The sequence below is a fragment of the Stegodyphus dumicola genome, chromosome 7 (genome assembly GCF_044657685.1).
Source record: "Stegodyphus dumicola isolate Sdum_Otavi_A_Nest chromosome 7, ASM4465768v1".
Taxonomy (NCBI): Eukaryota; Metazoa; Arthropoda; class Arachnida; order Araneae; family Eresidae; genus Stegodyphus; species Stegodyphus dumicola.
This window is the reverse complement of record NC_140774.1, coordinates 23,750,808-23,769,298: the sequence shown is the minus strand read 5'-3', so window position 1 is coordinate 23,769,298 and position 18,491 is coordinate 23,750,808. Positions and strand designations below refer to the sequence as shown.

General features: G+C 33.3%; 1 protein-coding gene across 1 annotated transcript in view; it reads left to right on the top strand.

Moving 5' to 3' along the window:
• The first annotated feature begins 2,459 nt into the window (after window positions 1-2,459).
• fax (failed axon connections) overlaps window positions 2,460-18,491 on the top strand; it is a 36,165-nt gene continuing 20,133 nt past the window's right edge. The window contains exons 1-2 of the mRNA XM_035369717.2: window positions 2,460-2,766; window positions 17,578-17,780. Coding sequence (XP_035225608.2) covers window positions 2,557-2,766; window positions 17,578-17,780 — 413 coding nt within the window. The 5' untranslated portion in view covers window positions 2,460-2,556. The remainder of the gene's footprint in view (window positions 2,767-17,577; window positions 17,781-18,491) is intronic.

Genomic DNA, 18,491 nt, shown 5'->3' with positions numbered 1-18,491 from the left:
CATAGTTTTTCTTCTCCGAATATCTATTTGAACGTTTCAATGGGAATTTCATTTTCATTGAAAAAAACTCTTACATTTAAATCTTCCAATATTTTTAAAGATACAAGCACTTTTGGACAGCTTAAAAATTCTAATTTCGATAGCCAAAAGATCCTACCTTTGGTAATGAATATCCATGAAGAGGGAAGATCTATTTTTTTTTGCAAAACCATTTATTAGGTTTTCAAAATCGCTAATAATATCATTCTTTTTCCACTGTTCAAATTGTTTATCACAACTAATATCAATTTCTGCTTCTCTTTCTTCCGGTGTTTTTCTTTTTGTGGGAAGTTTCTTCGATAAATAAGATGGCTGGTTTTGAAAAATCGTTGGATAAGCATCTTTTTTTAAAACTGGAATAGTTCTAGGAACTACTAATACCGTTCCATGATCACGAACAGCTTTATCTTCTCGAACGATAAATTCTTCGAAATGCTTAATGCATACACTACTGTGTTTGCTAGCTACAAAATCTTTGCGATTAATATTTTTTATCCATTTCTGAGAGAGTACAGGATCCGAAGGAAATTTGAAAGTGGACACATGTTCATTAGTGCTATCGTAATTTGATCGGCATTTAGGTACATTACACTTTCTTGGCATTCCACACTTTTTCTTATAAATTCGAATTCCCAATATAATATTTTAGTTTCCGGTAAAATACAAAATTTTTCAGAACAAGAAACACATGTAAACAATTATCTCACTAGCACTAGTCCTACGGCGAAGCAAGCTCAGCCTACAAAATTGAAGCACTAAGATTTATGACGTCAGATCATGTGATCATCAGATTGGAGCAGGCCTGTAAATATCTAGTTGGCCTTGCGCGGACCTGACTCTCTTTCCTCCCTTCCACACCTCCTACTACACTTTTCTTTTTTCCTTTCTTTCCAGATTGTTATCAGAAGCCGAGTAAAAAGATGTTTCTACATCTTGAGGCTCGAGAATAAAATACGATCTGTGTGAATGCCAAGAATAAACAAATAATGAGAAAAAACTTAGAATTTTAAAAAACTGCATGCAAGTTACTGGAAGCAAGAATTATAATTAGGAAAGACAGGATAGAGTAGACTTTAAGGTACCCCTTGTATTATGGCTAAGTTGTTGTTTGATTTATGATAGCCTGAGTAGTTGAATGTTATGGAAACCCTATTGTGACGTAATTGGGTACATGATTCTCTGGGAAATTTTGAATCATGAGATGTTTTGTAAGCGTTTTTGTGGTGTGTGTTGGTTTGATTCTTTAGACGGTAGAATGGCCGAATGTAGTAGGATTAATTTGAAGTTTCTGTACGATTTGGAGAGAAAGAGGAAAAGAGCGTTAACTGACTAGTGTGTAAATGAAGGTTTACTTAGTAGCCATTATAATTGTCCTGTATATAGGAAGGATATGCGTCTAGTCGAATGTAAAAACTGTTTAGATGGATTTGAAAGGGTTTGTAGGAAGAAAGGTTCAGATGGTCACTATGTGAAGCGTTCGATCAGAAAGAGTACCTGGTTTGAAAAAAGTCATTTGAGTATGACTGATATTTTGAATTTTACGTGGCTCTGGGTGTACGAAGCGAACTCGAAAATCATGGTAAGTGAATATTTGCTTTTGGTAGTGCTTAAATGTATAACATGTTTTTCCTTTTTTATGTTATTTTATTGTTTGGTTTAAAATGTATTTTATTGAGATTATGTATTTCTTGTTTGCCTATATTGTAGAATTGGGTGTTCCTTTGACTTGAATATAAAATGAAAATATATCGACGTGTACAAAGTAAAGTTAGTGCGCAATAGAAGTTTGTGCAATTCGAGGATTTTTTTTAAAGTGAAATTAGGTCGACGTGTACATGGATAAAGTCAAAGGAGTGCGCAATGCCATTTTTGTGCAATTCGGGGATTTTTTTTTAAGTGAAAATAAGTCGATGTGTACAATGGTACCGAGTTTGTGCAATTGTTTTGTCTGGTTATTTTGGGTTTGTGTAGCGGTGATTTTTGGCGCAAAAATCGCCGCTTCGCAAGCCAAAATAACGAGTCAAAGGATTGCACAAAATCGGTATCCATGTGCCGCCAAGTTTCGGCAAGGGGTACCCTAAACTATACTTTTACCGAAAGAGAGATTTTTTATGTAGAAGGGAGGATTAAAGATGCACATTCAAGAACTACGTTCTCCTTTACCATCAATGAATGTATTAGAAATTAATCAGTAGTAGTGTTAAAATCTTAGCAGTGTGAGCTCTCACGGCATACCCTTAAAAATATCAAACTAAGAACTACGAAATAATTAAAAAAGAGAAAACATTATTCCTTAGTAAATTACTGGGAAATTCAGTAATATTTTGAATTTGAGCTGACATAGGGTGACCGTGATAATTTTTATGCGGTTAAAATTTCTTACTTAATGTTGGCAACAGCGGCATTGGGCAGGGCAAAGTCTACAAATTCTTCTCTGATTGCTAGTCGTCATTTGAGCTTGTCATTCTGGGAATCGGCGTTAACCTTATAGTAATTGTTACTGTTGGTTTATAAACGATGACTAGTGTACAAGCTGAAGAGACACCTGCCTCTAATACTACAAATACCGCTTCAGCTGACAAAGGCAAGCCAGCTGTTCATAAAACAGATTATGAAAAAGATGTTGTTTATCTCTACCAGTTTTCCCGATGCCCGACATTGCCATCGGCGTCTCCATTCTGCCTCAAAGTTGAAACATGGCTGAGAATGACCGAAGTCAGATACGAGGTAATATACGCAGATATTACTGAGATGTTGTGGTAGTATATTAAATTTAAAATGTACATTTAATAGCTTTATATTAAATAAAAATTTTGTAATATGTATCCAAGTGACGTATAAAATGGCGCTGCCGGCTGCTGTACCAGATCGTACATCACATATAAGATCGTTTCAGAATTAATGAAAATATATTAACTTTTTTAATTAAATAATGGCATTTATTTGTAACAGTAAAAATAGTTATTTAACTTTTATGGAATTTTTTGAAAATTAATGTATGATTTGCGTTTGTGAGTTTATGATCAGTTCTTATTATTTGTTGCTTATGTATAAACCGCCAAACTATTAATAATCGTATAGTTAAAGTATATTCTTTTATGTAGCATTATTTTTCCTCATTCAAAATACCATTTTTGTGCTCTATATTTAATGCACATCTTGTACGTGCAACTATATAAAATTATTTAAATTTAATTGTGAAGTTTAATCTATGTATTTAATTGCGATTAAGAATTTAAGAATATAGGGAAGAACTTATAAAGTCGTGAGTTTTACAGTTTTTGTAAATTTTGTCAGATTTTTAAATGTAAAATGTGCAGTAATATGTCAGCTCTTCCAAATTTGACATAATCGCTTTCTTTCTCGTCTGTATAATATTAGCTGTTAAAACACCGTAAGATACCCTAATGAAAACTATAATAAAGGTCATATCTTAGAGCTTTTAGATGTAAATTATCCATTAATTTAGATTTCTAAATGTGTGAAATGGTTTCCATATTGTATTTCAGCTTAGAAATTATGCATTGTGAAAATATGCCTGTTCAGTGTTTTCATGATGTTAAAAGGAAGGAATGTGTCATCTAATAAGTTTTTTAATTGTAATTTGTCCATGGTATTCCTCAAATTACATATTTGTATGGTATATGGTCTTATTTCAATAGTTACACAATTTTCTTTCGAGGGAAGAGAAGTACATGTTTTAAATTGTTGATAAAAGCTAGAGTCATGTTCTGAGCAGACTATTTAAATGTGCTTTAAATTAAAGAACAGAATAATGTTTAAAGATAAAAAATAACCATCTACTTATAGAAATACAATTTTTAAATTGTAGTACAGCTGTAGCAGGGAAGCTAATGGTTTATATTCATAGTGAAAATAATCAATTTTGCATCCTGTTATGCTGAAAGAACACGAGAAGCTTTAAATTTGAAAAAATTTGATGATTTTACTTGGGTAGTTTAAAGTACAATGTCTGAAAGCTGCTTCTTTTAAAAATTCATTTAATGCTTCAGTTTAATACAAAAATCCCCACTCCCTCCAAAAAATTTGTCATATAGAAAGAAATAATCTTGATATCAAGGATTTGTGTCCATTTAAAGCAGCAAAGCAAAAAAGAGTTGAGCCTTAAATGCTTTTTTCCTGTTTAAAATTGTTTTGATTTCTCAGTTCCCAGTTTTTATTCTCTTTGAGTGAATGAAATAGGAAATGTCCTGATTGGATTCCAGTTCAAAGTTCAAGGCTCAAGCTGTGTCAAGAATAGGATGAATCAAAATCAGCTTTGAATCATAGGCAGGAAGTGATTAGAGTTCATTCCTAGCTAGTCAGGGAAGTTAAATGAAAAATTAGTCATTGTATACAATGGGAATAGTTGCTTTGATAACATTCCTTTTTTTCTTTTTAGTCTTGCAGGGAAAAATTCCAGCATTCTTTCTCTTTTTTCAGAACCTCAACTCCACATATTCTTACTTTTCTATTAATTTATTATTTATTTATTTTTCACAGATTAATAATATAATTGATATTTTAGATGAATGTTGTAAAGTCGAGAATTTGGTTTTAAAAGGATGTTAATGTTTATTTTAAAATAAAATTTTCCTTATTAAAGTTTAAACTGTTGTTTTTTTATTAGCCTAAGGTGAAACAGAGCTTCAAATTAACTGATGCATGAAGAGACACAAAGCTTTAATGTGTGTAACTGGTGATGCTTCAGTGCTTGGATGCACACATGCTTGCATCAGAAAATTCATAGGTGATGCAAGAGCAAGTATCCATGTTTCAGAAAAAAAGAAAAAAAAAAATGGTTGACACTGTTTTTTCAGGGATACTCAAATAAACGGCACCCAGATGTTAGCTAAGATAGGGAAAAGAAAAGGGATATTTTCTATATGGTTGATACTTCGGGTGTCGTGACTTACACAACGTTAAATACAGACTTATTCCGTGCTTTTTCTCATGATAACAGTTCAGTTGCGCATGCACAAAAATATGGGGTTACTTTAAATGTGTCATATTTAGCACTTTATCTTGAAGAAAATACATTTCAAGCAAAGCATTGCCGAGAAAATGAATGATCCTTACTAAGTTTATATGTAGTTTATCTAGCTATTTTATTTAATGTTATTTATTCTCATTTTTAGAGCCTTTAATCCAAAAAATTGTTTGAAAATTTCAGGCTGTTTATGTCACAGGACGTAAAATTTCGTTTCGGAAAGAAAAATAGTATAGAAAATTAATAAACTTTTGAAGATGCTATTTATTAATTTATGGTTTTTTCCCCTTATAGTGTGGTAAACTCATATGAGAATAAAGTAAATTTAGGGAAAGGGGAAAAAAAAAAACCCAGAATTGTTTGACTGAAAGAAAAAATTACTCATGTACTTAGTAAATGTGAGAAACCTTATTTTCAATCAAAATTTTATGTCAGTATGTATGTAACAGTAAACCATACAGAAAATATAAAATACATTCAGGAAGTAAATACGCATGATTTGTGTGTATAAATCAAAATATATACATTTTGTATGCATACATTTCTGAATGTGGTCCCAATAACAGAAGAGCACAACCTGATTTCTATAAACACTGAAAATGTAGAACTCAAATTCATTATTAACTTTCCTCAGTTGAACTTTATATTGTTTGAATTTTTTAAACACTCTGTTTAGTTTTAGTTCATGAAAAACTATATTTTTCTGTACAATTAAGCTTTTAATTGTAGATAATTTTGTCGTTTGCTCTGATTTTTTTTTCTACAGACAAATTAATATAAGTAGCCACACATATTTCCATAATATTTCATTCTTTATATAGATTGCATAATATCTGAAAGTACCAAGAATGAGTCCTGTAAAGCAGAGTACTTTTTTAAAAAATTATAGTTTAAAGATTCCCAGCCTTTTGCTTCATTAACCCTTTTATATTTTCTCCTGTAATATATAGCATATAACATAGTATCAATACAAATAATTGTGCATACATAGCTTAAAGATTATAGTAGTAGATTAAGAATATGCATAACAGATTTGGAAAAAAATGATTTTTTTTTTAGATTTATGCTTTATTATTATTTTGAACTTTAGAGATATAAGCAAGATGCAAAATCACAGATTATAATTGCCCCAGAGTTCGATTTTAATGAATGTAATGGCTGTAACTTGATGTATTGAAATAATTTTTTAAATATTTGGCATAAAATTGCTTAATTCTTAAATCAGCTCATTTAAAAAAGTTCAGCTTGTTTCTTGTTTTCCGTAGTAAGTTGTTGACTTGACTAAAGCTTCTTTTCAGTAAGTACAAGGAAGAGAAATGCTATAATCGTCTTTAATTTTTGGATATTTCTCTCGGATTATTTATAAATTACCGAACTTAGTGCACTCATATATTTTGAATATGACTTGATTTATTTGTATAATTACTTATCTTTTTTTTATGAATACTTTGTTTTACAGTCAGTAGAATCTTAATTGTGCTGATCAATTGTCATTGCATATTCGGATATCGAATCGTTGACCATCATAGAGACCCTTTAAAAATTCATCAACCCAAATGAGAAACCCTGGTCTGAAATCTTAACTAATAAAAATTATTTAAAAATTTTTTAATAATAGAGTTCATTTTAAATTGCTGAAGGTTTTGCACAATATCTCTTCATAAACCATTTTTATAAAAACCTTTTAGTAATTATTTTATGTAAGATCAGATTGGACTAGAATATGCTAAAGGACTTAAAATTCCTATCCTTCAGTCTTACCTTCAGTTCTAGTATGGGCAGAGACTTGTTGCAGTTACAGGATTTCTTCAATTAACAAATGATGTCAGATATTACTTTACATTATAGGCTGCTTTAGAAAGCTAAATGTTATTATTTATTTCCTTTATTGAAATGTGTTAGAGATTTAAATAAGTTAACAGATGTAGATTGAGGCAATGTATGTTGCATCAGTTTTCTTATGTATTATTTTTACTTCTTTGTATGAAAGTAAAGAAAGTATTGTTATCACAAAAAATGTCAGGTATTATATTTCAACAGAAATATCACTTTTGAAAATTTTTTTACATATGGACAGAATAAAGGATTCTTTTTTTTCCCCCAAAGCAGAAAGAAATTTTTCATGACATCTGTATGCACATACATATCTGGCATAAATAAAAAATTATTGGCTGTAGGACATTAAAATTCTGTATACAGGACTGCTATATTTACTGCAATCAATAAAACTGAAATTGCACCTCAGGTGAGTATATATACTGAATACACCATAACATATATTGAATACACCATAACAGGTAAGTATATATAAATTGAAAGATTTTGCAGAGACAATAATGAAAATTATAAATACAAACAAAGATAGAATTGTAATTTGGCACTGAGACTCAGATTTTGGACTTAATTTGTTTTTTTTTCTGGCCAGTCCCCTTTTTTTTATCATATGGCTGGCTTATGCTGGCTAGGAGGATCGAGGCTGTGCCCTTATAATAATAATATATATACTTTCAGTATTTTTTTTATACTGTAAGGCAAGCTTTCTTGGTGATCAAAATTACTCGAGCAAATGTTCGCAAACCTGAGTACAGAGCTATATATAAATTAGGAAAATTAAAACATCTGGTGGTGTTAAAATTCCATAACACATGCAAATCTAAGTTTAAAGGCAAAGTCAAATATTCATATTAATAGGTTACAATTGATTGAAAATTAAAGAGAAATAGAAAGCAATAATATTGATGATTTTGTTATTTCTGTTATGGTTTCTATTAAGTTCTTTCTGTTATGGAGAGCACAGTGCATACTTATTGCCCAAAGGAAGGCGATCAGGTTTAACATTTCAATAATATATATTTACATTTAAAATGTTATTGAAATGGTCTCAAAATCATCCTAAGACTATGTTAATACCCTCTGTACTTGTATCTGACACTGAATTCAAAAACAACTTTTATGAGATTGTTAATAAATTATACTGTAAAAAATAAAATAGAAATTATTTTGCATAAAACAGATTAAACAGATTACATACATTTTTTTTACAGATTTTTAAATTATTTATTTGATTTCTAAATGGTATATTTCATAAATTGTTTTCAGTGAAGTACACATCTTTCAAATTTCAGTGATAATATTCTGAATGTTCTACATGCATTTCTCTTATTGCATGATACATATCCAAGCAGTACTCCAACTCAGCTTAGATGTATTGTAATATTTCCTAGCTAAAAGTGTAACTACAGCAGTTGTAAGTAACAAGGCATACAGACTATCTCCCTGTGTCAATAAATTGCCACCCAGGTGGGAAAATGGTTAGTGATGCTGACTGCTGTAACAAAGGGTCTGGTTTCAAATGCTAGGAAAGGCATGAATGTTAAAACATTTTGAGTGTACCTGCACAGCAAAGGCACACTCAAAGTACATGGTGAGCTGAAGTCTCATCGAGAGTTTGGTGTTGGAGACCCTGGGATCACAACCTAGGATGCTGTCCCTCCGAACTCTATCCGGGATAGAAACTTGGCAGTTAGCAACTGCCTAACTGTATGCACAGGTGCTAGCTTTGCTTCAACCTGTACCTGTGTCAATAAGATGTTCAATAAGTAATTCAAATTATTGTAAGCATATAGTGCTTGTGTGGTAAGGATACACTCAACACACACAGCAAGGATAAATCCTCTCGAAGTTGGTGGTAGGGAATGAGAAACAGAAGACCCTCTGAATTCCATTCACGATGAAGCTCAGCAATTAGCAAGACTCCGCAATACTTAATATGCCTACTTGAATGCAAAGTGCCAGTCTTGCTTCAACCTGTGTTAGTAAGGTATTGTATTTTCTTATTAGAATATGAATTTTCAATCATCTTTTATTTGAGGAAACAGCCACAGTTATGATAAATAATAAAATAAACTTTTTCACTTCAAATTGCTGTGAGAAGCCATCAAAATAAATTATTAGTCTGGGCAGTTGATTTAATGAGATTAAAAACCATAGTCTTATGTGATAAAGGTATATATTTTTATTATGATAAGAGTGTATGTATTTATGCACGTGTAATTATTTATTTATAATAAGAGTTATGTATTTTGTGTCAAATAAAATATTAAAAAAAACCTGTATTATTTTAACTAAAAAATAAAAACGAGAAAAAGCAAAAGAAAAGTGTAAAGGAAGAAATTACATGAAGTGAGGTTGGACTATTTGCGAGAAAAACCAATGGTTTGTGTCCCACTTACTCCAACTTCCACAGTGTCCCGTTTAAATTGGTGATGTTATCATGGTCAGTAGAGCCAAGACGACTGGGTCTGATTTTTGTTTACTGACGAGTCCAGATATAGTCTGAACGGTGATTCTAGATGTGTTTTGATATGGAGAGGGGAAAAAACATGCAACTTGCATTCCCTTGTCCCTGAAATATCCCATTTTTGCAACCATGGGTTAATTATTTGGGAAGGAATAATACACTGAGCTGCATGTGTTTCAGAGATGTTCTGTAACTGCTTTGGAGATATGTGAGCGAGGTATTAGAACTCCAAGTTTGACTATTTAGGAGTGCTGTTGACCCAGAGTTTTTGCTAGTGGATGACAATGCTCGATCTCCAGTATATGTGATGTCAGATTACTTCCAGGAGAAGATATCACTCGAATGGATTGGTGACTTTATACATCAGACTTGAACCCAATTGAGCATGTGTGGGATGCCATAGGATGCCGAATTTCAGCGCCAAATTCTTCCCCGGACCATCCACGAATTGAAAAGTGTTCTTTTAGAAGAATGATGTGGAATTACACAAGACTTGATTAACACTTTGGTAAAGTCTGTGAAATCAAGATGTGAGGTATGCATATCCATCTGAGGTGACCATACACCATATTAAAGTAAAAAAAATGTCCACAAAAGATTATTTTATTTTATAAATAATCAACTGCCAAACATAATTTATGTCAACTAATGCTTTTGTACAAATTTCCATTAATAAGTTTTCATTAAGTATCAGTTACATTTTATTTCTGTCATTATCCTTTAATTTTCAAGACCAGTATATATGACTGCCTGTGCTTCAAAACAGATGAGAAGCATGCCAAAGTGAAATATAAAATAACAAAGAACACCCAAAACTTTAAGCTTTTTCAATAAGCTTGAAAATGCTTTTATAAATTCTAAAATTTCAGAAACACAGACGGAAACAATCCATCACTTAATTATTCATACATGAATTTTAATAACAAATCATTCATTTCGAATCTTAATTCAAACGGGGGCCTTATGTGAAATTCATTCTAACATTATAATTTCTAAAGCTGAGAAGGGTGAACAGATCATTGTTATGCACAAACACGTATACTTTGTGAGTGTTGAAACTGATGAATGAAGGCCAATATTGCTTGATCCCTAAAGACCCTTCAGTTTCTGATCTCACAAAAGTAAAAACAGCTGTTCTGTCTTCTCATATAATTCCAGCTCAGTTTAAAAAATGTTGCATATTCCATCTGTTGCTAATTGCTAGGTACTGTGTTTTCCCTGAAGTCCACAAAATTTGATTTCTGTTTCAGCATTTAGTTTCGAGATTTTCTCCTTTACTTTATGCGTAAACGCGTAATGCGTTGATGCGTGCGCAGAAAGTTTGTAGCGTTGAGGTCCGGATTAAAGATTTTTGACTGTATATAAAAATATAACATAGTTTTATAATATTTTATTAGTAGTAGTATTACTACTAGTGTGATACTCTTAAAAATAATTTTTAGCTCAAAGGGCCTTAGCCCAGAAGGGCAATTAATTATGTTTTGCCATTTTGTGGCATTTCCCTTTTCAAATTAAAGAAATTAAATAATGAAAAATCTGCATAAATGTATGAATGTTTCTCTCACTGTGATAAAACGACGGTACCTGCAGCCATCAAATTTTGAATAACGTAATCCTCCACTCTAATATAGGCATCTGGAAGCCCAAATTTGGAACTGGGAATTTGTTTTATTACCTATTTCATATTTTGTAAAGCATTTATGAGTATTTGATTAAGAAGCTCTATGATTTCAAAGCGAGCAATGGCAACACTTTACGGAGGAAAAAAAAGGGGGGGGGAAGGAAAAGAGGAAAAAAACATTTTCATCTCTAGTGTGCGAGACTCTGTATCGGAAATTCTAAAGATATGCTCTTTTTAAATTATATAATATTGCTGTTGAATTGAAATTTATGCTGTAAGTGTGAAGAACATGAAGTAAATAAAGGTAACACACAAAACGTTAAAAAAAACACCTTTGGGCGTAATCTGTATCGGAAATTCTAAAGATATGCTCTTTTTAAATTATATAATATTGCTGTTGAATTGAAATTTATGCTGTAAGTGTGAAGAACATGAAGTAAATAAAGGTAACACACAAAACGTTAAAGAAAGCCCCTTTGGGCGTAATATAAAATCTGAAGGCTTTCAGATTTTTGTGTGTGTGTGTGTGTGTAATTTTAGTACAATTTAAAACTGGTTTCTAAGGGAGGAATTTCTGAGGGAAATTGATCCATGTACACCTTAAACTTGGGGAAAGCCACAAAAACACTGATGTGGCCAGCCCGTTTGTGGGATTCGAAACTCGGTCCGAATTACCTGCATTCAGTGACTGTAACGCTCGGCCGCTGGTGGGCTTATTAGGAGAATTATGCTGCACAATTATTGTATTATGCTATAAAGTAACAGTGCTATAAGACAGGGTTTGTTCATGAAATAGTACTTTTTTCGTGGTGGTAGTAGGTTTATGGCGCAAAGCTCTAAAGACCATATGTGCCAAACACAGGATTTATTGTATGTACGCTAGATAGAGAAAAAAGGTTTAAAAAACAAGAGCACACTTATAAAATCGAGGCAAGTAGTAAGATAATGTAATGGTGGATGAAGTTCTTATCAAATTTCAGATAATGATATATGCAGTATGGATTTAAAATCGTAACATATCTGATTCATTAAAATATATAGCATTAAAATTCTAGCACAAATTCTCAAAATAAAATCAAATTAAATAATAGAGACCTGTTTCTTTCAAGTACTGAAACAAATTGGTATTGACCTCTCTTCTGATTAAAAGGTTGAGAGGCAGGTCACAGCTATTAAAATACTTCTGACGAAGGCTTAAAATGTGTTGAACTGACAGACAAAAAGTACAATTTGGACAAATAGGCTCATCCTCAGCTTTTAGTAAATAGCTATGTGTCGCTGTAGTGTGACCAATTCTAAGGTGAGTCAAAAGAACTTCCTCCTTACGATTTCGAGTAGTATTCCAATGCTCTATTTTAGACTTCACCCTTCTCAACTTGTTATGAAGCTGAATGTTCCAAAGTTGCTGCCATTTATTTCTGATCCTCTCTTTGATGACACAAAAGATATCTCTAAAAGGGATGAGGCGGCCAGACATTTCAACAGCAGATTTCGCTGTGATGTCCGCCAATTAATTGCTTTTTATTCCTGTATGTCCGGGGACCCAGCAGTACAGAATTTTATATCCACGATTTGTTAATTTAATATTCAACTTGAGTACTATCACAGGATTCTCGGTGCTGGATAAGGATTCTAAAACTTTCAATGCACTGTAGGAGTCTGTATATATAATGAATTTTCTATGTTGTAGCGTTGAAATGTACAAAAGCGTATAATATACGGCAGTCAGTTCCGTGGTTAAGACCGAGGAGAGATGTAAATGGCTGCCCTCCAAGTGGTCACCAATTATAAATGACATCCCAGCATGACAAGATGACTTGGATCCATCCAGTGTATATGGAAAGATAACTGCTGTAACTATGCCTATGCTCAGGAAAATTTTGTCTGTACATGGTCTCATTAGTAGTACTTTTGATGTAACTGTGGAAAATATCAAGAAGCTGTATTTTTGCATTTTCCCTGGGTGGGATTTCAAAATGCTGTACTGCTTGTGGGGACATATCACAAAGGGAGAATTCTTCAATGAGAGGACGAACTCTGACAGGAAAAGATAAAACACAGGATGGACGTGCTTCAAATAAAAGATCACAGCTATTATCAAGTAAACACAGTTTATAAGGATGGTCAGCTTGAGACAATATATTAGAATACTGTAAAAGAGACAACACCTCATGCCTCAAACAGAGTGATGGTTTGTAACAGTCAACATAGTCTCTGGACAGGAAATGTCCTGAAGGCTCCAGAACAAATCTGCAGAGCCTGATGATGAACAGGATCTAGTTTTAACAACACTGAAGACCGACCGAATCCGTAAACAACTCAGCCATACTCCAGTCTAGAGCGAACAAGAGCTCTGTAAATACAAAGCATAGAGCAATGCTCTGCACCCAAGCAGGTGTTTGCCAGGACTTTTAAAATATTAAAAAAATTTCTTTCTCACGTTTAGGACATGAGAAAGTCAATTTTCGGTCGAAGAATCACTCCTAAAAATTGTATTTCAGGTGCAACTGGAATCGCTAACACATTAAGATATAATTCAGGCTCAGGATGGAGACCTCGCTTTCTACAAAAGTGCACACATGCAGTCTTCTGTTTCAAAAACGTAACTCCTTTCTGTTTGCCCATTCAAGTATCCTGTTTAAAGCGATCTGGAGCTGCCTCTACATGTCTCATATCTGCTCCTCGACAGCTAATTTGTAGGCCATCAACATATGAAGAACCTAAAATTGTGAGAGGAAGTTATTTTAATACAGAGTTTATTTTTAGGCTGAACAGGGTTATGCTAAGCACACAGCGTTGAGGAACACCCTCTTCCTGTTTGAAAACTGCTGACAATACAGACATACTTGAAAAGTTCTAGATTCCAAAAAATTCTGAATGAAGAATGGTCGGTTGCCCCGCAAGCCACTATCATGAAGATCCTGAAGTATACTGTATCTCATGCCTTATCACAAGCTTTCTCAATGTCAAAGAATACTGAGACAAGGTGACTTTACAAAAGCTTTTCGAATGGATGTCTCCAAGAGGAGTATGTTATTTACGGTTGTTCTCCCCTTTTGAAAACCGCTTTGCTAAGGCGATATATTTTTTTCCAAGAAGTAGACTAGGCGGCTGTTTACCATTTTTTCAAACAGTTTGCATACGTAACTTGTAAGGGCAATTGGCTGATAGTTCAGGTGATTCCTTGGGTCTTTCCCTGGCTTAGCAATAGGAATCACACAACAGCTCTCCTCCATGCATTGGGAAAAGTTTGCTCCTTCCGCTTCCTATTGTAAAGAGTGAGAAGTGCAGTTAGTGACTGATAGGACAAGTGCTTCAGCATTTCATAATACACGCCATCCAGACCCGGACAAGAGCTATGAATCTGTAACAAAGCTCTCTTTAACTCTAGCACGGTGAAATCTCCATTATAAGGCGCAAAGTTGGAAGAGTTGAAAGTGATGGGATTTCTCTTAGAACGCTGCGTGATAGAAATGCAGGTGAGTAATTTCTGTTGGAAGAAACAGCAGCAAATGTGTCACCAATAGTATTCACAATTTCTTCTATAGGGCCAATCTTTTTCCAAACAGGAAAGTGAGTGGTCTTTATATATTCCGCATGGTGTTCGAACTCTTTGCCAAACCTGCTTACTAGGCGTAGAGGATGTTATTGATGACACATGTAATCCAGGAACCCCTCTGGCTCTGCCTTCTTACTTTTTGTGCACTTGCTGTTGCTGTTTTGAATGCTATGAGGTTTCGCAAAGTAGGGTATCTGCGGAGAATTTCCAATGCTTTTTTTCTGTTTTTTCAGTGCTTCATGACAGTCAGGATTCCACCATGGTTTCGTATACTTGAGCATTTTTCCTGATGTCTTAGGGATGGAGATAATAGCTGCCTGAATGTATTAGTAACTGCTTCAACTGCATCATCGATATGCACATCTTGTACCATGTTGTCTGTGAGCTTTGCAGTGGAGGAGAATTTCCAGTCTTCCTTATCAAATATAAACCGAGGGGATCTCGACATGGGGTTTGCTCCTCTTCGTGCAAGAGACACAAAAATGGGATAATGATCCCTGTTGTAAAGATCACTTCCAACACTAAAATTGCAAAATGGGAATAGAGATGGTCAACAGATGGTTAGATCAAGAACGTGGAATATCCTTGTAGGTTCATGGAAGTATGTATTCAGGAGAAAAAGGCAATGGTCTTCAACTATCTGCTCAATTTGTCGGCCATTAAAATCAGCCATTATGATAAAAGGCTCAGGCTTTAATAATTATTGAATCTTCTTGTCCAGTATCCATGAAAGATCATCCTTGATATTTTCCTGAGTGGATTTCAAAGATTTTAATTTTTCACTGTACTGGATCTTAGATTTCTGGATTTTGCCGGTTTCCTGAGTCAGTTTGGATTCGAATTTAGAATATTCTTGGTATTCATTTCAGGAGCTGTTTTTTTGCTGAATTTTAGGATTGATCTTCCTTTCAAATTTTTCCTTATAAGCTTGTACCCTCTGTGACTGTTTACATGTTCCGAAAAATACAGCGAATCTTTTCTTCAGGTTTTTTCGAACAGGTGTTGCTTCTGTGTGGACCACCACATTTAACACATCTTTCTGGATTGTGACAAAGATGCTGTGTATGTCTGTAGGCCTGACAGTGGAAACATTGTGTAGGTAGGCTGTTTTTTCTGATTGTATTTCTCGATTTTCCGATAAAAACTAAACATGTCATTCGGATGAAAAATCTGATTTCTGTGTGCATTCATACATAACTCCAGGAAATGTATGGGTAACTTTTCTTCGATTCCTTTTCTTGTCTCGTAAATTGCTTGATCTTTATTATAGGAATTTCTTATGTTTCAGATCATTAAAAATAGCTTCATGAATTGAAGAGGGAAAGTTCTGACGTATAACTTTGAGATTCTTTTCACTTAGTAACGGGTACGTGTGAAACGGGATTGATTTCTCGTTTAATAACTTTGTCATGGTTCTACTATAATTCGTTATATTTTTCACATATACATGGATGCTTCGACTTTTCATATTAGCTTCATGAGTTTCTGAACAGTTTTGGTTCATCTACTTTCATCCAATCGGAGACATTGCCTAGAAAAAAATAAGAGGGAGAGTTTCATCTGTAGTATTTCTGCCTTCTTCAGTGTCAGGATTCATGGCATCCAATTTCTGGAGTTTATTCGCATGTATAATATCCACAGGTTTGCTGGGAACTGGACTTTTCGAGGGATTGCTTGGAGTTTTCCATTCATTATTAGTCACGGATCCGCTCAGGGTTGTACACTCGTCTGGACGAGGTTTTTTGCTATGGATAACATCAGTTGGCTTGGGCTGTTGAAGAATTTTCACTATTTCAGCAGGTCCATAGGTGTCAATATATTTCTGTAATTTGGCAGCTTTACTTTTTTTCCTCTTTAGAGTGATAGGTAGAATCAATTGCTTTTCTTTTTTCCTTTTCCTCGGCACTTCGGGATTTGATGACATTTCACCCTTTCCTTTCATATTTTTCTTCGAATTACTCGTTTCTTCTAACCTTTCTAAGGCATCCCAATTCCTTTCGAGATTTCTCCGGAATTCATCAGATGGATTAACTCTTTGAGAAACTGAAGAGAAAACTGGATCAGCAGAGTCACTATATTCATCATCATTAGTAGTGGGTGTCCTGAAGGAAGGACATTTTTCGCAGTGATACCCGAAGGTAACACTATAGACTAAAGGCAATCAAAATCAAACTTTAAGAGTTAACTGCACTGGCTCCCTACTTTTACTGAGCCAGGTTCACAAAACCAATTCCACAAGTTAAATGTTGATGCGATATTTGACACTGCTGGACATAAAGCATTTTCAGCATGTTTCAGCGTTGAATAACATAGGATTTTAATTAGCTTTAAAACTGAAAAAGTAGTTTCATAAAAATGTGTAGTGCTGGATGAGAGAAGAACATTTAATGCCATTTGAGAAATAGTGAGAAACCTAATTCTAACTCCAATCCAGGATTTTTGTTAAAACTCAAGTTTTAAGTTTGAATAGCTAGATAGCTTTAAAAATTCCTTTTGCACTTTATATAACACGTAATAATCACATAATAATCAACGTAATGTCTTTAAAATTATAATCTTATTAATGTAATTCCTTTGAAAGTCTTATGAATACAGTTTCTTTAAATTAAACTATCAAATTGAATTTTTTGTGACACCAAAATTTTGGTTTATGACCCCATTTGGGGTAGCGACCCATAGTTTAAGAAACTCTGACTAACTGAATTCCACTGCATCAGTGTTTATAGACCATATTTTAGAGAACCTGTAAAAGGGTGGAGAGAAAAAAAGTTTTGAAAAGAAGTCGATGAGCCCCTGCCCCCACCCTTCCCCCAAAAAAGAGAAATTGCGATCTAGTGAAACATTCTTGTATATTTTAGTTAGGTACTCATAAAAATTATCTAACATTAATATGTATTGCAGCTTTTCTGAACAGGTTACAATATTGTCATGGAATTATCTATATTAATGTATTTAAGAAAAATATTTCATTAATTTTCTCCTAACTATGAGTTAGGAAATTTAGCCCAATAAAATTAATATTTGTTTCTCTGGGCAATAATTCTTCTTTTTTTTCTTTTTCTTTTTAGAATGTGGATCATAAAATGAAATATAAATCAAAGAAAGGACAGCTGCCATTTGTTGAAATAAATGGTGTTGAAATTGCCGACTCTGATATTATTATAAAGGAGCTGAGTCAGATTTTTGGTAAAGATTTGGATGAAAATTTGACATTAGATCAGAAAAATGTTAGTCATGCTTTCGTATCGATGCTCAATAATCATACTAGTTGGTAAGTGTTTTTTTTTCCCTCTAGTTGTGGTTAACTATGAAGAAATATTACTTATACAAATTTACCAGAAAATGGTTGTGATTTTTCAGACTCCATTGTACAGAACAACTTGTCAATAGTGATTGTGTGAATTACATTTTTACAGCTTTAAAAATGCACTTGTAATAATGCATTAATTTAATTTTTAATGTAATTTAAAAATGCACATAATGCACTTGTTTTCCTTTCTACCTTACCTTTCTACATTTAACTTAGGATCCATAAAGAATTAAAAATACTTCTTATAAATTATATGCATATTTTATTAAAAGTTTGAACTTTATTATTTATGCAAGCAGAAATATTGCAAAGTCTGCTTTCAAAGTGAATTCGCAAATAATCATATGAAGGGGAAGTCAGAATACATACATTATATGTATGTCGTGTGCCTTTGTGTACTGTTTACTGTGATAGTTACCATAGAAATGCACTGCAAAATAATTCTTATTCAAAATCCAAAGCAAAACTTTGAAGTACGTAAAGTTTTTTAGAATTTCTAGAATACAAGAAAAAGTTGGTTACCAAAGTTTCCCACCTTGCTTGACAAATACAGATGAATTCCAATGCCTTAGGAGCTTAAGAATACAATGTAATAAAGGTTATATGTGTATGTATACTATAATATGTAAAAATGCTGCGTTGTTAAATAGTAATCTAAAGTAATGGGTTTAA